This window comes from Polyodon spathula, chromosome 19 (assembly GCF_017654505.1).
Source record: "Polyodon spathula isolate WHYD16114869_AA chromosome 19, ASM1765450v1, whole genome shotgun sequence".
NCBI lineage: Eukaryota > Metazoa > Chordata > Actinopteri > Acipenseriformes > Polyodontidae > Polyodon > Polyodon spathula.
This window is the reverse complement of record NC_054552.1, coordinates 1475893-1502605: the sequence shown is the minus strand read 5'-3', so window position 1 is coordinate 1502605 and position 26713 is coordinate 1475893. Positions and strand designations below refer to the sequence as shown.

General features: G+C 37.8%; 1 protein-coding gene across 1 annotated transcript; it reads left to right on the top strand.

Moving 5' to 3' along the window:
* Positions 1-244: 244 nt before the first annotated feature.
* On the top strand, positions 245-25230 carry kif18a (kinesin family member 18A). Its single transcript, XM_041217908.1, has 18 exons — positions 245-385; positions 1602-1988; positions 2264-2421; positions 3460-3564; positions 3846-3956; positions 4653-4850; positions 9388-9561; positions 9712-9786; positions 10115-10230; positions 11599-11761; positions 13462-13626; positions 14856-14977; positions 15120-15364; positions 15531-15620; positions 21327-21828; positions 22577-22684; positions 23428-23540; positions 24841-25230. Exons 2-18 carry the CDS (start codon positions 1664-1666, stop codon positions 24981-24983), a joined length of 2913 nt encoding a protein of 970 aa, XP_041073842.1. The 5' UTR covers positions 245-385; positions 1602-1663; the 3' UTR covers positions 24984-25230.
* The last annotated feature ends 1483 nt before the right edge of the window (positions 25231-26713 follow it).

The window sequence follows — 26713 nt, the reverse complement described above, 5'->3', positions numbered from 1 at the left end:
TGTATCTTTCTCGTCTGATTTTGCTTACTCCTGCACTAGTCTACATACCTAAAAGTTTTATTTTTCAAATAAACGTTTCACAGGTACTACTGCAGAACTTTCTTCAAGAGAAAATTCAGCTCAACCTTTCAATGGAGCGGCTTCGTCACAGCCTGCACTGGGCTCCGCCCGACGCACGGCTCTCTGTCAGCGTACGCCGTGACGTTTTGGCGCTCAGCTTTCTGCATTGTCCAATAAAATCACCGGGATGGAAAGCGGCTTGTGTTTGAATTTTCCCCCAGAAAGAGTCGCAGACATCAGCTTTAGAAGCTTGATTTTTTTTTTGTAGTAGGAAAGGGGTATTTGTAATAAGACGGTACCTTAGTACTCCGACACATCGTACCAGGTGAGTGCCGTCCTAAGTAACGTGTAATTTTGTAGAGTTGTTATTGATTCAGTGTTGTTTTTTTTTTTGTTTTGTTTGATGTTTTATTTTGAAAAATGCCCGCCACCCGCCTCGGTGGTATGATTTGTTTTGTGGCCTTGTCAGCAATGTGTAAGCGCTTCTGCCCAGTTCAGATGACATTCCCCCTTGACAAAGATATGCACAACATAGCGAAACGCTGGGCAGCTGGCTCTTTGAGCTAATATATATTATATATATATATATGTTTGAGGATGATATGTTTGGAAACATGGTGTTGTGGTACTAGTAAAACAATTATACACCCAATACGTATCTGCACAGAACAGAAACGTTGTCTTGGGCGTGTATTAATGACTTTAGACAATTATATGTTTTCAAAGTTACACGAGTATGGAGAGTGGTGTTTTTTTTTAATTTATTTTTGAAATATCTATATACGGTAGTGATAGATTATTGCTTTCATAAAGCACCTATCCATACACCAGCTAATTTGTAAGCATGATGTTGAGCTGAGTTTTGAAAAGAGCGACCCAAAAGTAGGGGTGACCAAATGTAAGGTGCCGAATTGTAAAGCTCAAGTCCCAGTCCCGGGCGCAATGCCTCCGGGGGGGCGTTTGTTCTGAATTGGTAGACACAGTGCAATCTTACAGTATAGCGTCACAGTCAATCCGAGGCGTATCTGTTTATAGGGCATCATAGCACCGCCCCTGCGGCAGTGCCTTACACTCGCTCCCTCGCCAGTTAAAACAATAAAAAAATATTAATATATCGAGGTGCGCCCCCAGAAACATAGTACTGGTTTTGTATTGTTTTTTTGTTTTGTTTTGTTTTTAAAGTATATACTTATGTAGTTCAGTAAAGGTGAATCTTTTTTGACCTCAGGCAGGGCCCATTTAGAAAGTCGTTATGAATAACATTTCTAAATAATGACCCCCCCCCCCCCCCCCCCCCCCCCCCGCCTCTTTACTAGGTGAGAACAAAAATCTACATCAGCAGTAGTTGTACTGTTTCTATTTTGCTGTACTGTGTTCTTAACTGAGCAATATGTTTATTATTATATTCTCCATTTGGCACTTCAACCACAACTTATTAAATAATGTGAGCAGTAAAGAAATGTGGATATTAATGCAAACCCTAGGGTATGTCCGTTTGCTCATCCTGAAGTTTTTTTTTTTTTGTTTTGTTTTTTTTGCAGGCAATAGGATAAACCCGAAAGGATTTTCTATGTTGTAAAAAAAACTAAAAAAGCAGAGCGCAATGTCTGCCAGTGGGAGCGATGTGTGTAGCCATGTGAGGGTAGTGGTTCGTGTCCGGCCTGAGAACCAGAACGAGGCAAAAGGAAACTTCAGGACGGTGGTTCATGTGGTGGACAACCACATGCTTGTCTTTGACCCAAAAGAGCAGGAGGTTAGCTTTTTCCGTGGTCAGAAAATAAAAAGCAGGGACATTAACAAGAGAGCGAACAAGGATCTCAAGTTCGTCTTTGATAATGTCTTTGGAGAAAATTCGACCCAACAAGAGGTTTTTGAAAACACAACCAAGGGATTGCTTGATGGAGTTTTAAATGGGTACAATTGCACAGGTGAGAACTTGAGAAATGTGTATTTTGTACAAGTCACAGTTCACAAGTATACAGTATGCAGGTACAGTATATACAGTTATGATAAACACAAGTTGGTTTCATGTAGCAACAGTATAAATAAGTGGGTGACTGTGACATCATGACTGCAGTGCCCTGCCCCATGCAATGCTCTGCACTGTAGTTGCAAAACAAAGCAAGAAGCATTGGCTAATCTTAAACAGTTTGCGTTGTAGTTTTATTCTAAGTGTGCTGATTTCAAACTGTTTGCACTCTAGTGCTTGCGTATGGTGCTACTGGAGCAGGGAAGACCCACACAATGCTGGGCTCTCCCAATGAACCAGGCGTGATGTATCTAACCATGAAGGAGCTATACAACCGCATCGACCAGGTTAAAGATGATAAAACGTTTGACATTGCTGTATCTTATCTTGAGGTGAGTCCTGTTTGAATTCTCTTTTTTTTGTGGATGTTCATTGTCTCATGAAGTCTAAATGAAAAAAAAAAAAAACACAGCTTATTGTATCTAAGTAACTTAATAACATGCATGCTGCTTGTCTGAACAATATGTTAACAGGTGTCCTGAAAATACTTTGCACTTCTGTTTTAGAATCCTATTAGTGGAAAGGTAGGGAGGGGATGAATGCTAACTACTACTTACAGGACAGAGGTTTCACCGTTCTGTTGGGAATGTGGCAACTGCTGCTACTGTGCATTGATCAATGTTATGGTAACCTCAGGGAGGAAAGAATAAACCAGATGTGCATTGTTTTAAGCCAGGTTGGTGTGGTTACAGCTACCCTGGCATTGCATACCATTTCAAAACATGAAGAAAGATGCTGTTGGATATGTTCTGTTTAATTGTACTTTATCGTGTCGGTACAAACTGATTTCCTCGTTCAGTAATGTTGGTTGCTTCTATTAGATTTACTCCATCAGTTTTGCTGTGTACATAACCTACTACAATAACTAAACTACCCCAACAGGTTAAATACCCCTGCCCTATGCTATGTATTTATTGTTCATCAGGGTAGACCTTGGGGGTCTTCTAAAGCTGATGCAAGTGTAATATGGATATAAGCACTTGTTAACCATTTTGTATTAGTTACCTTGACCTAACAAGATAATTACAGAATTAATAAGGTACAGTTGGGAACTACTTGTCTATCTGGTGACTGCAGGACCTGGGATCATTTTTCCTGCAGGGAGTTCAGGGAAATGTAGTTTTCTCAGAAAACACCATACTTTTAGTATTGGTTTGATGTCACCTTGCATTTGACTATTTCATAAAAAAAAAAAAAGCCTGAGTTTGTATTGAACTACGTCTACTTGAATTGTGTGGCGTTGTAATTCTAGTCAGAATTAAGGGTTTTTACTACTTTCCTTTTAGTGTGCATCTGCTGTACTACGACATCTGTAGCCAACCTCCAAAATAACGTGGCTTTATCTTTTTTTTTTTTTTTTTTTTTTTAAGGTGTACAATGAGCAGATCCGTGACCTCCTTGTAAACTCTGGACCACTGGCTGTTCGAGAAGGTGGCGATCAGGGTGTAGTTGTGCAAGGGCTTACGCTGAGTCGGGTACGCCTTTACAGCAGTGGATGTATAATTAGTCAGTGCAAAGGAGAGGAGGGATCCTTTTTAAACAAAATAAAAAAATAAAAATAACTTGACCAAATATAAATGTGTGTATAGTTAAATCGCATGAATGGAATCTTTTGGAAACAATGAAGTACATTAAAACCACTGGTTGTAATGTGAAGTGTCTGTTTTAAGTGAATTGAAAAATAAAAATCTGTAAAATCTCTATTCATTTAAGACCTCCATAGATAACCAAAATCTTTTGTGCCATCACTTTGTAGCCTAAATCCGCAGAGCATATCCTTGAAGCGCTGGATTACGGGAACAAAAATAGAACACAGCATCCAACTGATGTGAATGCCTCGTCTTCGAGGTCCCACGCAGTGTTTCAGGTAAACACGTTGCCCAGGTCCAATTTAGAGAATAGTATGTGTGTAGGGTTAGAGGTTACATTCCTTTTCTGAGCTGTAGTTGTGGGGTGCCCAGTGGCTGCTCCAGAAGCAAACACACAAGAGTTCTTACAAAAAAGTAAAGTAAAAGTTTGCACGAATTATGGGTATATTTCAAAGCTTACAAAAGGCTCTGTTTTGTTTAAACCTCATCAATGTATTCTTTTAGTTTGAGAACGACTGCAAAATTGGCCCTGAATGTCTCTGACTTTGATAGGTTGTGCCAACAAGATGGGTCTAAAACAGAAGAAAGCAAAAACCATACTGTGTGTGTTGTGCAGAAGTTAGTTTTTTTTTAATTTGTTTAATTTAATAAATTATAAGGAAGAATATGTGGGACTTAAATGAAATCTTATTTTCTTATTGTACCTGGAAACCTGTCTATTTTTTGCTTAGCGTGGCAAATTGTACAATTAACAAATTAATATGTTTCAATGAGGAACCCCAGGCCTCCTCCAAAACAAATGTTTCTCTAGTGGGTGAGTTATTACATTATGTTGTGCGCTCCTCAAACCTGGTTGAAATAAAAAACCTCAGACTTTGGGGGATATTGAGCAGGATTGAAAAACACTGATATAAAGTGTACTGTATAAATGAACTGATATTGCAAAACTAATACGTTTTCCCTGTTCCTTTTAGATTTACGTAAGGCAACAGGACAGAACAGCTAGCATTAATCAAAATGTCAAAATTGCTAAAATGTGCCTTATAGACCTTGCCGGGTCAGAGCGGGCCAGTGCCACCAATAGCAAAGGAGTGCGGTTTCGTGAGGGAGCAAACATCAACCGGTCACTGCTGGCCCTGGGCAATATAATCAATGCACTAGCAGATCCCAAGGTAAGTCTTCATACAATATAGTGGCTGGACATCATTATCGCCTGTGCATTTGAGTTGATTGTTTTCTGTCAAAATTGAAATATATTTGTATTCTTTTTTTGTTTGTTTTGTTTCTGTGCGCATGTTTTCTGTCTCATTGAAATTGATCTATGTGTTTAATGTTGTTTTACCCAGACCCCAAAAAACCTATTTAAAAAAAAAAACAAAACAAGATTTGCATCCCTTGCATTGAGTAAATAAAACTATGGTTTAAAAAAAAAATAGAGGTTTATTTTTAACTAATTTGCATGTCTGGTCTTGCAATTAGTGTGCAGGGAGTGGGTTGAGAGGTGTTGCAAACTGAAAGAGAAGACAGAGGTAGCATGATGTAATCATATTGTAGAGGGGGACCTAGAAAAAATGACAGGAGTCACAAGGAAGTGCACTTGCATCCTGTACCATCTGGAAACAAACCCTTTACTATATAAACCGAATATATGTGTGTGTGTATACATCATTGATCAACCTTTCCATCTTCTACCTTATCTGGACATATTGAAAAGTGGTTGAACACCGCAGGTCTCAATTGCAAGCAAATCTCCCTAAGTAGACTGGCAAATATTTTGCGCTAGTGGAAGTCCTTACCCACCTAGTGCCTGTAGTGACCTCTGTTTCCCAGTTCCTAAATTAGGGCTCTAATGTAAAGCAATTTGATACAAAGGCAACATTTTACCAGTCCCATGGGTGTTTTTCTTTAGACTGGCATCCCCGTAATTGTTTCCAACACGAGTTTAAAAGCCTTGTTTTGACGCTGTTTTTCTAAGGCTGCGTTTGGGTTTTAGACAGTGTGCTTGGCTGTGTGAAGGGTTCAATGGAATCGAATAAGTCCGGGTGGCATTTGGTCTCCCAAGTAATAAAACAGGTGACAGAAACCATTGTGCTCTAATAATCAAAACCATATTGCATGTATTCTCCAAGGGTATATTAACAGCTTAAATACATGGGGTTCAGCAGTTGCAAAGCAAAAACAGCCAACTGGTAAAATGTGTTAATGTTGAATTTAAATGCATGCAAACACAAGACGTTTTATTGACCTTGGGAGTGAAAACAATAAAAATGAAATTGTGTTTGGGAGGGGTGAGAGTCACGATTTCTGGAGGCAATGTAGTAGTTTGAAAAAATAATTAACACATTGATATTATACATTATTGTAAATAAAAATATGTCGTGACTGGAGTACCTTGGGCTAGTTTGATTCTTTCCCTTGTCCAACAAATAATACTGGAATTGTTTTCGTTTTGTATGTACTTGTCATAAACAAATGCTGTTAAATCTGCTTTATTTATTGGCTTGGTAGTTGAGTCTGATACAGAATTTTGGTATGTTATATATGTATATATCTGGATTCATTAATTTAAGTATTTCAGCTTCCCCTGTTCTTTAAAGAGACTCTGTACAAGCCACTTGCATTGTAAATATGCTGCCTAAGCATGCCATTGATGTACAGTGAAGTGATCCCAGCTATATAATTAAATGCAGACTCCAGTTTTATCCCGCCCGTCCTTAATTTTTTTTTGTCGAGTCAGAAAACAGTGACAGTGACTTCACCATTGTAGTGTTTGGAGTATCTTTCTTTTGTAGTTTGTTTTGTAATTTTAATTTTCTGTTAACTCACAGAATCGATGTTCAGCCAGAAAGAGATTGTTTATAGCAAAATTTTGCTTTTGTGGAAGAAATGGATGTCTGCAATTCCATCAATTTTTTTTGCAGAACTACAAAAATGCTAATTCAGATGCTATGATGGTATTGTCTACAAGGTGTTAGAAATTTCAATGACATTGCAGAACCTAATTCTAGAGAACTCTAGAAAATGTTGGATTGTGGCTGAACATTCTTAGGCTCAGGCATATGATTGCTGTCATTACCAATAAGTCAGTATAGGAAAAATTAAAGAGCTATCCGAAGACCTTAGGCAGAAAATTATTTATTTATTGTCTTAAAGCTGGAGAAGGGTACAAGAAGATTTCCAAGCATTTGAGTATCCCAATTTAAACAATTTCTGTTATCAAGAAGTACAAGACTCATTGTACTGTCGCAACACTCCCTAGGTCTGGAAGAAAGAAGGTTCTTTCACCAAGAACAAGTAAAAGAATTGTGAGGAAGGTTAATAACAACTTGAGATTGACTGCCAAAGATATTCAAAGTGAACTGGTTGCAAGTAGGACTGGGGCCTCCATTTCAACCATAGAGTATTGCATGGTGGTCTCAATGGTCGCGGGCGAAGGATAAAAAGCTACTCTTAGGAAAACGTCACAATCGCTTAAAGTGAATGATGGTTATGACTTCTGGTCAAGGGTTTTGTGGAGCAATGAAACAAAATTCAAGCTTTTTGGTCACGTTGATAGTTGTTACATTTGGAGAAAGTCTGGAGGTGTACAAAGAAAAGAACACCATAGTGTCAAGCATAGAGGTGGTAATATCTTTTAATGGGGTTGTTTTTCTCTAATGGCACAGGAAATTTTGTTCCAATAAATACATGGTAAAATGGATTCCATAGCATACCAAAATATATTGACCAATCATCTGAAACCCTCCACTACAAAACTTGGTTTAAAGCGTAACTGGACGTTCCAACACAACAACGATCCAAAGAACACATCAAAATCTACTTCAGAATGGTTAAAGAAGAACAAAATCAAGGTTCTGGAATGGTCCAATCAAATCCCCATCTAAATCCGATTGGTATTCTTTGGTATGAATTGAAGGTGGCTGTGCAGAAGAGAAGACCTCGGAATTTGAATGAACTGGAACAATTTTGCATTGAATGGTCAAAAATCACTAAAGAGTCATGCCAAAAGCTCACTGACAAATATTCTAATCGTTTAAAAGCGGTTATTATTGCTGAAGGTGCCTCAACTAGCTATTAATTTCATTTTCCTTTTCAGGGTATGAATACTTTTGAATTAGCGTTTTTGGAGTTTTGCAAAAATAATTGCTGAAAAATAATTGTAGTCATCTATTTCTTGTACCTTTTTATTTCCTCATCCACAGAAGCAAAACTTTTGTTACAAAATATTTGTCCTATAATTGAGAAATTTCAAGAAATTATAAATTTCCATTCGGGTATGTAAACATTTATCTACAACTGTATATATGTGGTCTCACGATTTAGTACTTCCAGACAGGTCGTACTCTCAAAGATTATGACAGGACCACTGTGATTTTATATTTTAAAGTTCTTAAGTTTATTCCATTAAAAGCGCACACAAGAAAAAACACTTTTTTAATTTGAGCTCTGCTCTTCCTTGCGTTTGCATTTGCCACTACTACACACTGCAACAAGTGACCTGCATTTGTTTTACATGGCACCAAGCAATAAACCCTTGTGCCTGCAGCAATTTCCAGTAAGGCTCTAGTGAGGGAACTTCTTTTCTTTCACTGGTCATTTTTGCTAATGAAATGGCCAATTTTAAGTGGGAGTAAAAAACACTGGCAGCTTCCACGTAGCCATGACCCTCTGAGCCAGAGGTGCCCTTGGGTTATCGATTCCTGTTCTTTAAACGGAAATAATAGTTTATTTCCAGATGTAAAATTCAGAAGGGAACAGTGTTTTGACACTTAATGTCATTACAAAAAGATGTGCTGTAAATATATATAGTAATGGTGATCAGGTATCTAATTCTTTTAATTTTACATTAAGAATTGAAAAACCCACATTTGTTATGCGTGCAAAAGGTTAGCCTGAATATGTCATATGGTTAGCTGAGAAGTTATCCATCTATTTAGCAGACCAAACTTCTTGCAGTGCTGTATACCCAAACTCCCTAAAGGAATCTGAGGTGTTAATGATTGAGAAATGTTTCTATCGCACCAGAACTATGTAAAATAGAGAAATATAAACTATCTGAACTGGTGGGCTTTGTCCCTTTTGCTTTCTGCAGGTCCTAAAGTAACGAAACGCCTCATCTATCTGCAAGCAGCCTTGTGAAATGTTGTGATTATGTGACTAAATGCTTTTGTTCTGATGAGAAAAGGACACATTTGCTTTAAACCCTTAACCATTTTGTTGATTGTGTTTTATAATAAGCAGTGGCTTAAAATTAGCAGTGCATTTTTGCATTTAAATATTTATATATCTTGTTTTGGTGGTAGTTTTTTTGGTCAAATGTTGCATGACAAACCTTTCTATTTATTTATTGTAGTGTTATTCAACTTTGGTTGGTAAGAGATACTATACAGTAAAGCTAAAACATCAGAGTAAGTAACCACACTGCAACCACAATGCTCCACAGTAAGAACTGTCAACATTTGATTCAGCTGTTGGAAGTTTGACAGGAATTGTAACTGCTGGGATGATAACATGCCTGCATCGGACACTAAAAAGCACACTCAAATCTGTGATCCTAATCAATCTAGGCACTTTATGCTCTGGTCCCTACTCCCAGTAGCCAAAAGTTTAAGATTTTTCTTCTTAATAATCTTGCACCATGAAAGAGAGATCAGTTTTAAGGTTCATCCAGCGTTCTTGAAATGTCACTGTTTATTTTGTCTTCCACAGAACAAGGCACACATTCCTTACAGGAACAGTAAACTGACTCGGCTGCTGAAGGATTCGTTGGGAGGGAACTGCCGCACAGTAATGATCGCCGCTGTTAGCCCCTCCGCTATGTCTTACGATGACACCTACAATACGCTGAAATACGCAAATCGAGCCAAGGATATTAAGTCCTCAGTAAGTTTTAGTATCTGCTTTTATCTTATTTATTTATTTTTTTAAATATACAGTTAATGCCTGTTATGTCTGTAGAGTTGAATACATCTTTTGAAATATTAAACTTTTGTTTACATATACATTTATTTATTTCTCTCATCCCCACTCCAGTTGAAGAGCAATGTTGTCAGCCTGGACAGTCACATCAGCCAGTATGCTGTAATTTGTGAACAGCAAAAGAAAGAGGTAAGTAACTGAGTCCATATGTACTCTTCAAGGCAGTTTTGATGTTACTGTATGTAAAATAGTACTAAAATAGATGTGATTGTTATGAAAATTGAAGTGCACTGTTAAACTGAGTTTTGAGAAGGGGAAAAAAAGTTTTGATTTATGACCTGGAAAAAGCTTTTTATGGTATGAAGTTGCAGAAAAGAGTTGGACAAATGCCTGTATAGAACCGCAAAGAAATGTTAGTGAACCTGATGCATTTTTGTAGCGTCGTTTTTTTATACGCTAAAAAGGATGGAGGGTATGCAAGCATTCTATTTTAAAATGTATTGTTTTTATTTCCCAGATTCTTATTCTGAAAGAGAGGTTGAAGCAATACGAGGAAAAAAAAGAGGCAGTTCCAGAAAGCCGTCGTCTAAGTCTTTTGGCAATTTCCAATCAGAAGCAAACTGACATAGAAAAGTAAGACTGTATTATATTACTTTTAAAATGGAGTTTTGGAAGTGGGTAAAATTTCTTTCTCTTTTCTCTCTTCCTCGTATTTCTTTTCCTCTTTCTGTCGGCATCATAGTCAAGGTGTAGGAAACACTTTTTTATTTGCGATTTCAAGTTCTGTTAAACAAAACCAGTAGCATTATTGTGGGTCAGACTGCAAGTGCTGTGCTGGCAGTCGTAACTTTGAAGTATTAGTACACCTACGCAGTGCATACCCTGGCATTCGCAATCTACAATATAGAAGTTGAGCTGCAGATTTCTCTCCTTATTAAAAATTCAGAAGTTTGGCAGCACTATTTACGTAATGGGGATTACATTGAGAAGTACGGTCACATAGCTCCGACTCTCTCCTATCTATCTAATCTGTCTATCTAGAAAGTGGACTATTGATATAAATCTGCTTTGTTTTACTGTCGAAGCACTTGGCTTTTCTTTGTAAAGGAAAGAATTGAAAATATTATGTCCTTTTTGCCTTTTTTCTTGGCTCATTTTATGGGCTTAAGTTATTCATTCTCCATTTCATGCTGCAGATCACAATGGCAAGAAAAAAACCCAAGGTTTAGACACGCAGCATTTAATAACATGAAATTAATCACTTTAATTATAAGAATGTGTGAAATACTGTACTTAATTTTAAAGATGAGGGATGTCACCTTCACCATAATTTTCTTCAGCCTCAACTAGTACTGGGCTCTGGAACTACCATTCCTGACACTTTTTATAATGAAATTCTTACCAGTTAGGAAGTTGAAATGACTGAGTATTGCTGAATCTTGATACCTTGAAAAAAACCATTACTGAGCTACTTGGCCAAATAAACGTTACACGATTTGGTAAGCTAGATTTATTTGAATGCATACCCATCCTTATTTTAAGGTTATTGTTCCCCCTTTTAATTGCTATCGCATTACTCAGTATGCAATGTAGACCTTCAGAACCAGCACCTGCATAGTGAGCTGTACAAGCCAGTATAGTTATACTGTTACTACTGGTGTTTCAGGAATGGATCATGGATTTTCAGGCATATCCTGTAACGTCAACAAGGGTGTGGTTGCCGATGCTAGTTTACCGTGTCCACTAATAAGAGTGATTTAATTGCTTGTTATAAATGGTATTGTATGCAGCGTTTTAATAAGGTTTCCTAACATCGGGGAAGGTCTATTTAACAAGTTATTGTTAATTTTTAAATAAACTACACTTTGGTTTTTTTTACTTTTTTTTTTGTCCTTTTTTATTTATTGGTGAGATTAAAGCATTTTATGGTAATCTATATAACCACGTAGGTTTACCATTTAAGGCCATGCCTAATTTGGTTGTGTCTTGTTTTCTCTGCAGGATGGAAGAATCCCTTAAAAGTGTCTTTACAAACCGAATGGTGATCCGAAAAGAATTTCTGGACTTGGAAAAGCAACTGAAAACGAACGAGCTAAAAGCAGCCCACAGAGAGCAGTGCCACCAGCAAGTACAGCTGCTGTGTTCAAATGATAAAGCTGAAAAGGTGAGGTTTCCACAGGCACATGCTTAGTTAAGTAAGAAAGTACAAGCTATTAATTGTGGAGAGAGGTTAAAGTAAAATCGCCATCCATGTCCTCTTGATGGAATTTTCATGAAACTGAGATGTATGGCTGCAAGTAATGCTAGGTCTCCACACACTTCCTGAAGACACAATGTGCTGTAAACTGCTGCTCTTTTTATATATAAAAAAAAAAAAAAACTTAAGATGCAAATATTTTGCAAGATTGTTTTGTATGCTTGCTGTAAATCCTGTTTACATTTTCATACTTTCCACTGAGCATGCATGGTTAACATGCAAATGTTTTATTTTCATATGCTCTTCTTTAAAAAGCTACCAACCCAATAGTCAATAAATACATAGAATCATGTCATTCTTGATTCGGTAGTCCATGCACATCTTAAATTACTGTTTCACATTATCCCGGCACTTAAATTCAGAGAACTTGCATAGTTTAAAATACAGCAGAGTACTAGAATTTTGCAAATTCATGACTGCAGTTTCACTTGGAAATCTCTCTGAGCAAACGTGATTCCCAAACCAAGGTGAGATTTGAATAATTTGGTCTCAGTTTGCAATGCAGATAGCATGCGCATTGGCTTGAAAAAAGGTCTTGTGATGGATAGTTTCCTTCATTGGTTCTCTCCTGTGAACTTACCTTTTGATCCTTGGGGTCGTTTTAAAGCAGCGCCTTAAAATTCAGCACCACTTTGGTTCAAGTTTTGCATTTGTGATGCTTATTTGAATTCTTTTTATACTGTTTTCTGAAGGTCTGCCATTTAAAGAACTTCAATCCATCCTATTGAAATCCAGGTTCCCATAGCTGCATTTAGTACATTAGTCCGTGTAAGAGGGCGCTATGAACTACAAACTTAAATAGCAGTATTCTGCTTTTATATCGCTATGGGGTGAAGTCTAATTGATACTGTAATTCTGTACTTTGTATTTAAGTGTTATGTAGAAAACCGATATTGGCCTTTAAAAAATGTAAGCAGCAGGTAAGGTATTTCCCACTAGTCCTGTGAATAAAGGACAGCTGTTTAAAAAATCTGCTAGTTCAGAGCCATACAAAAAGCTTTTTGAACATTTTATTTTCTTTCTTCCCTTAAACTGTTACAACAGCGAGACTCCCTGTAGAATTAACAGCTTTGCACAGCTGAAGAATAGTGGATAACTGTCTATCTGTCTTTGAAGGCTTTGCTGTAGAGCAGTTGTGCTATAATTGCTGGCTGTCTGGTTAAGTTTAAAGACCTTGTGGGTGGGGGGGGAGCTAAATACTACTTGCGGTGATGATGGTTGTTAATATTATTATTTTTTTTTTATTGTATGCTTGATTGAACTCTATTCATGCTCCTTTGACGTCACAAAACTGCTGTCTGTCGCCCCCCCGCTCTATCCTGCTGTTTTTAAATACATTCCTAAGGCTAGCGTTTGTTTACCATGAGCTGTACCGATCGATATGTCCATCGTTATGTGAGTAATTGCAAGGAATACAGTGACACTGGTGATTTCTCAGTCTGTTAGTGTTCTGTTGGTGGATAGAAAGCATTCCAAAAAATAATGTATACCCCCCTTTCTCCATGTTCTATGTTTGCACTAAAAATTGGAACTGTAGGTGCATGCCTCCTTTTTTTTTTTTATCCAAGCTGCAAGTCTGAAAAGTAATGATATGCTCTTGTTTTAAGGCCACCTGTAAACGTGAGCGAAGGATGGCTGCCCTTGCTACCCATCGTTTGCACATGAAGCGAAAGCTCAAGGAAGTGCAGCAGCGCTTTGAGGAAAACGACAACTGGCTGCACCGTGTTGAAAATGAAATGCGATTGCTGGGTCAGGATGCTCAGATTCCTAAGGTAGGAATATCAGCAAGTGGTGTGTGTGTGTGTGTTTGTTTTTATTTGAGCGCAACGTAAAATATACAGTAGAAAGAAATACTCTTGCAATTGCTTTTTGGGTACATGATACAAAATTTCACTTGTTGAAAGAACTATAATCGAGATGGCTGTTGCATCTTTAGTTTTTAAAGGACAGGTATTTTTTTAGGTTTTCTTCTGCTGTGTGTGTTGTTTTTTATTTTAAACCAATATATTTGTGATGGGCTACCCCCTAATTAATACTGCAGCAGGCAGGAGTGATTTAGTTTTCAGCAGAGATCGTAATAAGACAGAGATCGATGATGGTCACTGATCACTGCAGGACAAGGCTGTCTTGGTATGAAATACCTGAAACAAGTTTTTATTAATTTTAAAGAACCAATCACAGAGGCTGGTGACACACACTGGGGTGAGATTTCTTGGTAGTCTGGTCTCTCCTGCGTCATTGTCATAGCATGGAGTAGAGATGTATTTTTATTTATTTATAATGTTTGGCTGTAGAAAGAGTATAAATGCATGTATATATGTGTATATTCATAAAGAGCTTGACCCTCACAAAGGTACTTGCATGGTATTTTCATTTTTTAAAAGGAGGTGGGTCCGGTGGAGGTGCCTGTAAGTCCTTCATGTACCTCTAGCAAGAGAGCCACACTTTAGACAGGCTTGTTTCATGTAGACCTCTGGGTGTGCCCCCTGTCATTCAGTGGGACAACTTAAATACTCCCGGCTTGACTGCTTAGGTTTGTTGCTTTACAGTGCAGTGAAGCATCTTTTAAAAGCTGAATAAGACACATTAAGCTGTAGTACTGTACAGTGTGTTTCCTGAAATCTCTCTTCCAGTCTGCAGTTCTAAGCACTAGGCTGCGCTGTCTTCCAATTCAGCAGCATACACTGGCTGTTCATGTGCGAGATCTCGAATTCCCTTCCCTCTTGGCCTACTTCCAAGAGGTAGTTGCCCGCTCTCTTTTGAACTTACCTAAGGCAGCACAATACAGTATCTGAAACTTGTCACACTCTTGTCGTGACCCTTCCATTTCTAAGTACTGTGAGAAGTTGACACACAAACTTGCATTAAACCGTGCTTGGACGCTGCTATTACTGCAGTTGTCTCAAGACATGGTACACTGCTTTGAAATGTTTGCACAGTTTTTTTTGTATTCTTTCTTTATAGACCCATACATCCTTGTTTTTGTGTTTTTCTTGTTCAGATGCTTCAAAAAGATCTGGATTGCCACCATTCTCAGCTGGAGGTTCTGGATTTGAAACAACGTGTTGAACACATAACCTACCTTATTGGCCTTCAGGACCAGGAGAACAAACAAACTGAAAAGTAAGCAGTAGAGGGCCTCCTGGCTTGTCTAGGATTTTTGTGTATGTGTGTGGAGGAGGAAGCACCTTCTAAGCTCTTAAAGGTAATTTTTGGTTAGCCAGCCCACCCCCCTTCTGATTTAAAAGTGGCTTCTGTTTTACAGGATATTGAATTCCTTGCTGCCAGCCTTCCGTAGACAGTACGAGACCCTGAAGGAGGCTGGACTGGCGAGCTTCATGGTTGAGTCTGAGTTCAAGGAACTGGAACACCTGGTGCTGCGGGAGAGGGGGGTTGTGTGGGCCGATCAGCCAGTACCGGAGGAGCCACAGCACAACCCGAGCAGCCAGCAGGAGCTGTCCTCCATCATCTCCTTCTCGCACCTCGTCTGCCATCAGAACACTCCTTGCAGTAAGTGCTTTTTGACTATTTCTAACCTTAATGGAATTAGCAAGTGTTACAATACACTCCCTACCATGTAGTTCTCTCTCCTTGCTTTCTCTCTCTCTGTTTCTATTTTTTTTTTTTTTTTTTTTTTTTTGTAGAAATGTGTTTTTAAATCCTTCTTTTCCTACAGGTGCAGAAAGGCACAAGAGAAAGAGTTCACAGAGAGGGTGGTTGGCGGAGATAACAGAGAGTCCTTTAGCCAGAGAGAAATGTTGTCAAGGTAAGGTGGCTCTCTTTTGTGTTGGTTTTTAGATGTATGTTTTTCAGTTGTCCCACACCACCTAAATGTAAAGAGCACATTTGCAATGCTGTCTTACTGATTAGGGTATCTAATCACTGGGTATTTTGGTAGATTATTTATAAACCAACTTTTAACATCTTAAAGAAGAAAAAGTTTGCTATTTAGCACTGACAGTTTACAGAGGTAATTAAGGAACAGGCTATTTGACCCAGCTTCTACCACTACATTCCCTATGCTAACTAGAGGTTACTGGACATGTGGAAATGTTGTAAAAGCAACATGAGATGATGGGGGATTCATCTTGTATCCTTTTTTGTTTTTTTGTTAAAGAATCCATATGCCGCATGCTTTGTGAGATTTTTATACAGAGCTAGCTATGTGTTCTGCATAGTGTGTGTATATCAAATACATTTTCATATTTAAATAAAAGCAAATTAATGCGCTATCAATTATTTAATGCATGCAAGTATTGGTGCATCTAAAGTCTAATGTACTATTGAATTTGTCTTTACATTACTGTATGTTGAAAGACTTTCTCTACATGGATATGAATACCTCCAAAGGTGTTGTACCTTTGTGGACTGGCACTTAAAATAGTTGTAGGTGATGTTTAACTTGGGGGTGTGAGCGAAGGGGCATCATGTAACAAGTATTGCTAGTACTTTTTAGATAAATAGTTATTTTGTTAAAGCTAGCAGGTTGGTGTTTTTCAAATCCACCCTTTCAGTTTAAAACATTAATCTGCTTATTGCGTGCATATAAAATCTTAACACAAGACAAGGCTAATAAAGGAAAGATGCGCTTTCAAAACCTTTTTTTTTTTTATATAACCTATAATAAACTTTTTCTGCTGATTTCTGCACTGAAAAATTCATTTTCCTAATTGTTTCAAGATGTTCTATTGAAATCCTGGTTTTCCCACCATGTGTTAAAGAAAACTGACCACCTGCTCCACAGTGGACTTCATTACTACTTATTTAAAAGTCCATATTTCACTTGCTTGCTTTTATATAAGTAATCTTCCCCCAAAGACATTGTTACCTCCTCCCCCTAGAGCCTATGGTAATTGTATAAAATACTTATTTAAATTTGTGGGCAAGACGATCCAGCACTTGCAGGGGAACATATATCTTAATTTCAAAGCTGCCCAGGCAGAATAACTTTTTTTTGTCAAGTGCAAGTTTGTTTTTTTTTGTTTTATAAATAGTGTAGTGGAAATATCGTTTGACGAGGGGGGGGGGGGGGGGGGCAGACGACTAAGTTCTGATGTCAGATGAAGTGGTTTTAATGAACCCCTGTGCTTGGCGTTGTGTAATTCTATCCTAAGAGATGCAACGTGTTTTTAATTTGTGCGTCCGTGTCTGATTTCATTGGTGTCCATGAGAACCAAATGAAACTTAAGGTCCTGTCTGGATGAGTGTAATGATGCTATTTGTAACTGCTGCTGTTTGAGCGTGTGAGGTAACTTTTTACATAAAAGAAAAAAACTCAAAACAAGTTATAAAAATAAGACAGTTTAATTTAAATGTTGCATTTTTATTACTATTGTAGTCCTATTTAACGCATCTATAGTTGACATATGTTGCCTTAATTGCTATGTTTGCAGCATACAGAGGCAATGGTTAGGGAAAACTTATTTTAACCTGTTTTGATACACATTCTGAGAAGGATGGGGACTATATGAAACTAATTTCAAAATTAAAACTTCACTTTTAAAACTTAATGAATCTAACTTTAGCAGGACGTGTCTGTCACATCCAAGTATTGTCATTCAAACTGTCCTTTTTAGTAACGTAAGCTAAATGACACATTTAATATGCCACTGTTTTAAGGTATGTATATTTTACCAATCTTTTTGTTTTTAAATGGATTATTTCTGTTCAGTGCTCTTTACAGGTTCTGAAGAATAGCTCAATCTTGCATTTTACTTTGCATGTATGAATTATTTTAAATCTTTTTTGCTTGTAAGAAACATGTTCATTTGCAGCCCTCATGTATACAAAAATGTATCATTTTTTGGGGGAAAGCATGGTTACATGAGGCTAGGAAAACCTGAGTGTAAAGAACTCCCAGTACAATGTGGTTGACTGTTACTAAGAACAGTGTTGGTTTGGCAGTGTACAAATGCCAGAGTAGTAAATGTTCCTGTTTTTACTGAACAATGCAGATTATTGTTTTTCTTATCCATGCAAATGAAGGTTACAGCTGTATTAGGTGTGAGATCAGCTCCTCTGTTAATGGCACTGTGCCAGAAGTCACAGGAAGATGTAAATCTGCAGTATTGGGGTTGAGTGCACCAACTTTCCTTTCAATTTAAAGTTGACAAAATAACTTTTTTTTTTTTTTATCTTCTACTGGCAATAATAATTCTTCCACGCCAGGTGCAGTTGTGTTGAACAAACTGTTTAACATTCATGTATACACATGGGATAAGTTTGTGTTGATTATGGTGACTAAGCCATATACTATTGAATCATTTGGGAGTTTGTTCGTCGTTTTTTTTCCGTTCGTTATACAACAGGTTTATCTATTTAGAATCCTTCATAACGTAAAGGTGGCTCTTAACTGCTGCCTTTTAAAGGCTGAAGTCAAATGCAGACATCCAAGTACAAGCAAGCAAGCGTCCATTTCACATGTTATATTTGTGATTTGCAACTAGATATCTTGTAAACTTCTAATTGATCTTAAAAGTTCCAAGGGAACCTTTTGAAGGTTCCCCTTTGGTGGGGAAAAATTTTGTTTTTATATATATATATATATATATATATATATATATATATATATATATATATATATATATATATATATATATATATATGCATGCATGCATGCATGCATGTGTGTTGTCCGATTTTATGAAAGGAAATCATTCCATCATTTTGTTCAAGAACCCTGAATGTGTGAGGATGGGGGTGGAATAAGTGATAAACAAGTATTAAAGTATATTAAAGTATTAACCAATCTATGAATCCATCCAGTTTAGATGATTTAACCACTGCAGCTTTGTTTTATTTCTTTTCATGTTTTTTCCATATTGGAGTAACTGTATGATGGTGCCTTGTGAGTAATGAGGGCACAAGTCGGATGGACCTTTTTTAAACAAGCCATCTAAATGAAAGGCAGTGGCTGCAGTGTGAATGTGATACATGAGCAGCATCAATAATGTATAGAGGACCATCCTGACCTATTAGAGAGGCTGCAAGCTGAGCCAAAGTACAGCAGTCTGTACCAGCTGATGTAGTGTTGTGACGCGGGGGGATAGCATTACCATCAGCAGGTCTGTAGCTGGTATTCATTCACTGACATATGCTTGGAATTCCATGATTCAAACCAAAAAAATTGGAGTTTTAGGTTATTATGAGTTATTGGTATGGTAGCCCATAAATGTTTATAGACATGCATACATTAATATCTTATTTCAGTTTTAGCCGTGCAAAGACATATATCCCGCTAGACTTTTCTTAATTTAGCATAGTTTCCAGAAATATCCTCTCATGCATGTATTAATATGTACCGAAGAAAAATCCCTACCATTTATTACGTCCCAAATCTCCATTAGAACTAATCCCATTTATCAATATCTTTTGTCATACCCCCCCTCCCCCCCTCAGCATGTGGGCTGTGACTCATATTTGCGAAATATTGCAACCTGCTTTTCACATTAACATTGATCCATAAATCTTCTAATGTTTGTACACCTTGCCTTTTGATGAATTGCTTCCTGTGGGTGAGAACCCTTTGCATAGTTAGTGGCAAACTGAATGGCAACTTCAGGCAACCATGTCTGAAACTAAAATTAAACACTTGAGAAAGGGAGCTATAAAATTGCTCCTTTTTTGTATAAATGCAATTCCTAATGTTTCAGGAAGCAATTTATTCAGTTTAAAATTTATAATGAAAACAAATCAAATACCCAAGATGTAAAAACAGCCTAAAATTATCCATTACAATTTTGAACCGAAACGTTTGGAGTCAATATAATTACTGCATTAATGTTTAAATGTATTAGAGGGCTGGGGGCAACTGAAAAACTGAGGGCTATTTAAAAATGTTTTTTAAATCCAGTGCTTTTAAGAAAATGCCTTTTTAGTATTGAATTGGTCAAATTGTTTTTGAATATTAACATATTAATATAAATATTCTCTGTGTGTAAATATACAATATTGACATTGCCGCTATATAATACGTTAATTCAACATGCTGAGAAAAGGGTAGAAAGTAAATTTTACAAGCAAGGTTAGTGGCATCTCCAGTTGAGATCATTAGGCAATTATGTAGAGTAAAAGCTGTCTGTCATCTTTTTGTTTTGTTAGAATGTGCCAATTAGGATTGGCATGGTGGAAGAAAAAACAGTTTTGTCATTTATTGTAGCTGTTTAATTCTGAATTGATATATTTCTCTTATTTAAAGGATAACCAAGCTCTTTCTAATTTAATTTGATGGTATTTATGTTCTCTGTACTTCAGATATTAAGTGCCATTCATCTGCTTTTAAAGCACCGCTCTGTCTACAGCGCCCTTTGTTTAGCACTTCTACTGTGTGGTGGGCAGGTTCTGATGCATGGCTTCAAAGCTGCAACTGAGATTCTGATATGGTTGTGATCTGGAAGTCAGGTGGTGTGTTTTTTTTTATTTATTTTTTTTATTGAGAATAAATTACTAGCAACACAGATTCTCTAAATAAAAACAAGCTTGCTGCTGTAAAGTGTAGGACTGTAGTAGTGGAAACCAAGCTACTATACATTCCTACAATGCCTTGGTGAAAAGTCATTGACGTTAGAACTACTGCAGATCTTTTAATTTATTGTATTAATTCTGCCTTGCTTGCAGGCAAAGAATTAATGCAAAGCTATGTTATGATGAAATCCATCTGACTATTAAACTGGAGCACTTCCTTGTACTGTACTGCATTGCACTGAAATGTTTTTTTTAAGAGTGGAAGGTGACATACTAAGAAGGTTTGTGTATTTTCATTTTAAGTAAAGTGTGACGCAAAAAAGGCTTATAGTAAAACCACCATTCAGAATAACTTGAGTCCCTCAGTAAGGAATGCTTTGTGTGGGGTGAGGGGGGTGGATAACAAGCAATTAAATATCATCATGATTTATAAAGCACCAACAAAGAGCTGGTAATAAAAACCTTTTGCCATTAGTGTATAAGGCTGCAGTCCCTCACTCCTTGGAGGAATGGTAAGTACCCCATCTAATTTCTGTGTGGTGAAGATGTATCAGGCTGCACATTTGTCTGCTGACAAGGAAGGCTAGTTAGAACACAACGGCGATACATTCATTGTTCTAATGAGGTACAAACTGTTAATTTACCATCTGACGAGAGGGAGTTGGTAGCATGGCGGATGATGTATTTGGTTTTAAATTAATTTGAGTAATCTGTTTAATAATGCAGGGTCTGAATTGCAGAGTTGGATTTTTGTATGCCCCCACCCCCATTTCAGATGGATAATTTTATTTTGTGCATTAGACACAAGGAATTCTCAAGTATATTCTGTCACAGCCCTGGAAGCAATAGAAATGCAGGCAAAGCTATAACTTATGCACCTCCATGTTTTTATAGGGTTTATCTACCATCATGTTGGTTACATCTAGAGCGAGGGATGACTGGCCAGGTATTTCATAGCTGTTTTCAGAACACATTGATGAAATGTATAACGGCTGTTATGCCCTTACAGAAATTGAGGACAAATCCAAGGAGAACGTCCTGCCATCCACGGACGTGCCCTGCCGAGTCCCCTTGCACAAACCGACTCGGAGGAAACTGGTGGAGTCCCCTTTGGCACAAACCTCTGCAACAAATCCCTGCGTCTCTCGGCTTGACGATTCCTTCAGCAATGAGGGTGTCTTCCCTATCCTGTATACTCCCGAGATCTGCCGAGCACAGCCCACACAGGATGCTTGCAGGATGGGGGCGTTGCAGAGGGAAGGCTTAACCACCAACAAGGAGGAAAGCCCAAAGCTGACTGACTCTGGCACCTCTTGTGCAACAGAGGATGGCACTAGCTGCGGCAGCATCCCCCTGAACCTTACCTTTAACCTGACAGATGTTTGCAGGCAAGCTGACTGTGACGCCACAGTGATCTTAAGCCCTGGTTCGAGCAAATTAGAGACCGCTTTCGGCAGTGCGGAACTAGAGCAGGGCCAGGAGAGCAGCAAAGGCAGTAGCATTCTTCAAAGGTTTGTTTTTTAGTTTTTTCCCAGCCTGGTAAAACTGTCCCAAAAACAAAGAAATAAAGGGTCATTAAGCAGTTAATGCATTTAAACTTTTAGGAACCTGTTGCATGACTCGTGATGATGGTGGTCCTAGGTTCTTGCTGCTTATTATTTGATGCCTTCATCATTGCCTCAGCAAGGTGAAACACTGACACAGTGACATCAACCACTTTTCTTGGCCCTGTTCCTAGAAGGGGTGTTTCAGTAATTAATCCTGTGAGATGGGGCTTTGCTGAAAACTCTTGGAATTTTAAACTAGATCATACACAGGGGGATTTGTGAATGGCTTGCTTGCTTTGTTGAGGGGAAAATGACATGGGTGAGGTGGGGAGAGGAGGGTTGGTGTAGGAGGTGGTATAGGGTAGTTTCTAGCTTTTTTTTTTTTTTTCTGTCCTCTTACAAATTTACTGGAGAGGATCTCAGTAAACACATGGCTTTAACAGAATTTTACACAAAAACAAAACAATAGATAGATGCGTGTATTTTATTTTTTATTTTTTAAATAGAGGGACCAAGCTCTTTCTCCCCTCCATACTATGTAAAATGGGGGGGGGGGGGCGGGGGGGGGGGGGGGGGGGTAAAATGGGTGGGGGGGGGGGGGGGGGGGGGGGGGGCTCCTTGAGTGTATTTGGAGACTTTTTTCTACCACTAGGCTTTGCATTAGACATCCCTAAATTGAATTTTTTATTTATTTATTTTTTTAAATGAACAGGTTGGGTCTTCCTTCGTTGCTTAATAATAATAAAAAGCCTGCACGGTCAGGAAAACCGTCCTACATGGGAATGACATCTGCTGCAGAAAGAAAGAGGAACCTGTCTAGGTAAGAATTAAGCCTATATGTTTATGTGATGCAGTGTATAATCCTGTTTGTCCCTCATTTGGATTGCTTGTTTAGAAAATAACCGTGGCAGGCCGCTGTTTAAAATACAGGCTGTTGAACAGATTTATTGCATTTGCAAGATGAGGGGGGAGTGAGACAAAGCCATGCTCGAGCAAAACCAATGAAATATTGCTTATGAGTGAAGAATAAATTAACTGGAACTCCATTTGTATATTTGAGGTGCTTTAATAGCAGAGTGCTGTCATATACATCTTGTTTCCACCACAGGTTGGGAGGTTAATGTCAGCATTTTATATTATACTTGCAAAGTAGTTGGTGCTAATTTTGCATTGAAACAATTAGGAATGTTATCAGTATAATGTGTTTGCATGTTTTTTTTTTTTATGTGTACATAGTGTTTTAGTCCTATGGATTCAGTTTACGTCTGATATAGGTGTGCTGTTTGCGCACTTATTTCAGCAGAACAAAATATCTGCTAGCATTAGTTTTTTTTTTTGCAGTAGTTTTGAGTAATTTTGTAAAAGAAAAAATGTGGTTTTGGGTGGGTTTTTTTTTTTGTTTATTTCCTTTCTGGTTGAAACGTCTAATTTAGATTTAAATAATTTTTTGGATACTAATACGAAGTACTCCTAAAGCAGTCTAATTATTGAAGGGATTACAGACTTGAGGCCTGCAGAAGACAAATTTTCATCTTTCCTTTTTGTTTTTTTGACTTGCCTCAGCTGTATGTCCCTGACTGGTTTGAGAGGGAACATGCAAGGCCCACATGCACCCAAGCGCGTTAAAATTGACAATGTGCTCGGTGGAAAACCTTTACGAGTGCGCAGGCTTGGAGGTAGGTGTGATGGGGTTAATATTGTATTACTCAAATGGTTGTAAGCGGCTGTGCTAAAAGATGATGCCTTATATTTAACCCTTAGCAGTCCATTTATTATGTGTAGCATCACTCTTAGTATCACCTGTTGCTGTGTTTTTTATTGGTTAAATCATGTTGCAAAGAATGCTGATGCCATATCTGTCGCGATTTTATAAAAGTTTTGTGGTGCATTTTGTGCACTCTTTGCATTCTAGCAAACTGTTCAAAGCCTTTTCGGTTTTTGTCTGGAATGTGTTTTGTTGGCTGAGAGTCCTTAGTAAGGACTTTGCTGATGGACTTTCTATTTTTGTACCAAATTAAACCACAGTAGAAACATGATCTATCGACTCTGATTGCACTGTCATTCAGACTACAATTGGTTTGTAATCCACACTTTTGATATTCCTATTGCACACCTCTGGAAGCATTGGATAAATGTGCCAGTTTGATTTCTAGGAGTGCAAATAATGTGTGTGAACTAACAGTCACATGCTTGTTTAACTTCTTTGAGTTGTACCTTCTTCCCTTCCTAAACTGTAGTTTTCTAATTCTTTGCTATGAACTATCTATATTTGAGACATGATCTTTTGATTTATTTTAAACACTGCTGGCTTTCTAATTTAACTAATTGTGTTGTCCAGGCAGACACTAGTTCAGTCTGCTGGAGCTGTTAATGCATACCCAAAATACTGACTTCTAGGGAAGTTCCTGTCCTGCATATTTTCAGAGTACAGAAGACAGGGTGCACCAAAGTATCATTTCAAACTTCTGAAGCATTCAGTGCTTTTGTTTTTACTGGAAATACATGCAGATTTAAAATAAATAGTCTAGGATGTCCGAATTTAAACATAAACCTGGGCTGTTCATTGACCCAGGTGCTCATTTCTGGAGTTGGAATCATTTTGAGATTTAACTTTACAAAAGTATTTGACAATCTCAAAACCATCAACTGCCTTTTATGGACTTCCATTAGCCGTCAGTCATGTTTGCACGTGCCATTGTAGTTATTGTTTAGAAGTGGTTACTAGGGATTCTTGTGTTTCATGTTCCATTGATTATATAATTTTATTCTACCTATGTCCCCTTTTTAAGCAATAACTTTTATTCACAACAAATCTATTTTAAACCTTTTGTTTTTTTCTCTCTGATCAACAAATCCTTTATTTCCATCATTATATAAAGTATGTTGCTCCATCTATGGGTCATACTTCCATTTTTACAGGAACTGTTATCTTGGTTCTATATCTATTTTAATGTTTCTTAACTACCTTATCAATAGAGCACAGCGAGGAGTCTGATCCTGGACGGATGGCTGTGCGGAGTTTTTCTGAAGGAAACCTACAGCTTGTTGGGGTGAAGAGGCAGAAATCCAAGTTTGTCAGACCTGCCAACTTGTTAAAGAAACAAATGATGAAACCATAACTTTTTAAAAAATTCATTTTATTATTTTTTAAATGTTTTAGTTAAAAAAAAAAAAAATAATAATAATAAAAAAAAAAAATACATGTTACACCTGTGGATTGTTGGTAACTTGAAAAGCAACAATATTAAGTGTTTCAAGGTTAGTTATTAAAACTTAATGTTAAATGATATTGACAAAAAAAACAACCCAATAACTTTTGTGAACTGTCTTTTCATTTCTCTGTCTTGTAAATCAATCTCTCAAATAAAATGTCTATAGTGACTTTTCTTTTCTTGTTGGTGTCTCTTGTTTTAAGCCATCTTTGAGATCGTTGCTGTATTTCACTGTTCAGTACCCACAAGAGTGGCAGTAGGCTGCCAGCTATGGTGTTTAATAAGCAACCTTCCCTGAAGTTGGCAGCTCAATCTGATATCCTGCTTGCTCCCTGCCTCCCCCCTGGAGTGAAATTGCTAACCCAAATAGCGTAGGTTGGAAGGGGACCCATTTCTAGTGTCATTTTTAGGCTCTGAGGGTGAGGGGAAGGGGTTATTTCTGATGAACTGGCATAGCTGCTGCCTTGTGCTATCCTTGCTTAAACTTTTACAACCACACATACTATTTGTGTTTTTGCATTTTTCGTGCCATGGGAAGAAAAAAATGTGCACTGCTACCATTGTTCTGTTAGAATCGGTAATAAAGTGTTTTACATAGTGCACCAGACTCTTTTTGATTATACTGGATTTGATTGTGCACTGACTGCATATAAAGACCGGGGGGGGGGGGGATTTGTAACTGAATGGTGTCCGTTTCAGTAACAGCGCTGTCAAATCCTGCTAGATTTACTTCTTGCCAGTGGTGATCTCTTAAATAGATCGCTGGAAAATAATCCTCAGGTGAGCCATTCCTTGCACATCTGCATTTAAACCTGGTCTTCTAATGACTCATGCCTGGTTGGATGTTGCTCGCAGTGAGTGCAAGCGTCTACCGACACATAGTATGGAAGGGGCGAGGAGGGGCTTCTATACCTCCTACTGTTGCTCACACACCACATCAGTCTTTCATTACATCAATCCAAGTTTTTTAAATCCTGTAGTACTAATCGAATTCAAAATGTGAATAGGAAATGTCCTCTAAGTGCAGACGAAAGAGCATTTAGCATTTTCAGTGTTCTGGTCGTGTGGAACAAAGACTGTGTTCTGTGTAGTAGTGACAATGTGTTTCTTTGGATTTAAATGGCTTGCTGGGGATTCAAGCAAAGCTTATAAATCCAGATGATATGAATCGAAATAATATTTCTACTGTTAAATATAGAAACCTCCCCAAATCTCTTGTATCTCAAGATTAAAAGACTGTCATGAAAAACAGTGGACTGATAACAACACTAATTGCTTGATGGCATGGATCACCCTCAAGTTGACAGTGTTGAGAATACTAGACTTTCGGATCAAATGCAACCCAACCCAAAAGGTAGCTTAAGTTTTTCTTAATTGTTCAATTACGTTTCTAAAACAAGCATTTGAAGCATTAACTATGGTGCATGGTCACTTAATGTTTCTCATCTTGCTTTTTCCTTTAGTGAGATGTAGAATTTTGTACCCTTATGTACAATACAAATGTACAATTCAACGCTTTGGGGGCTGGACATAACTGAACTCTTATGTTATTTGTACCAGTCAATAAGATGGCAGCTGTGTTTTCTGAACTCACAAAATACTGTAGAAGGTAGTTAGGGGGAGGGAGTTACCTAGCA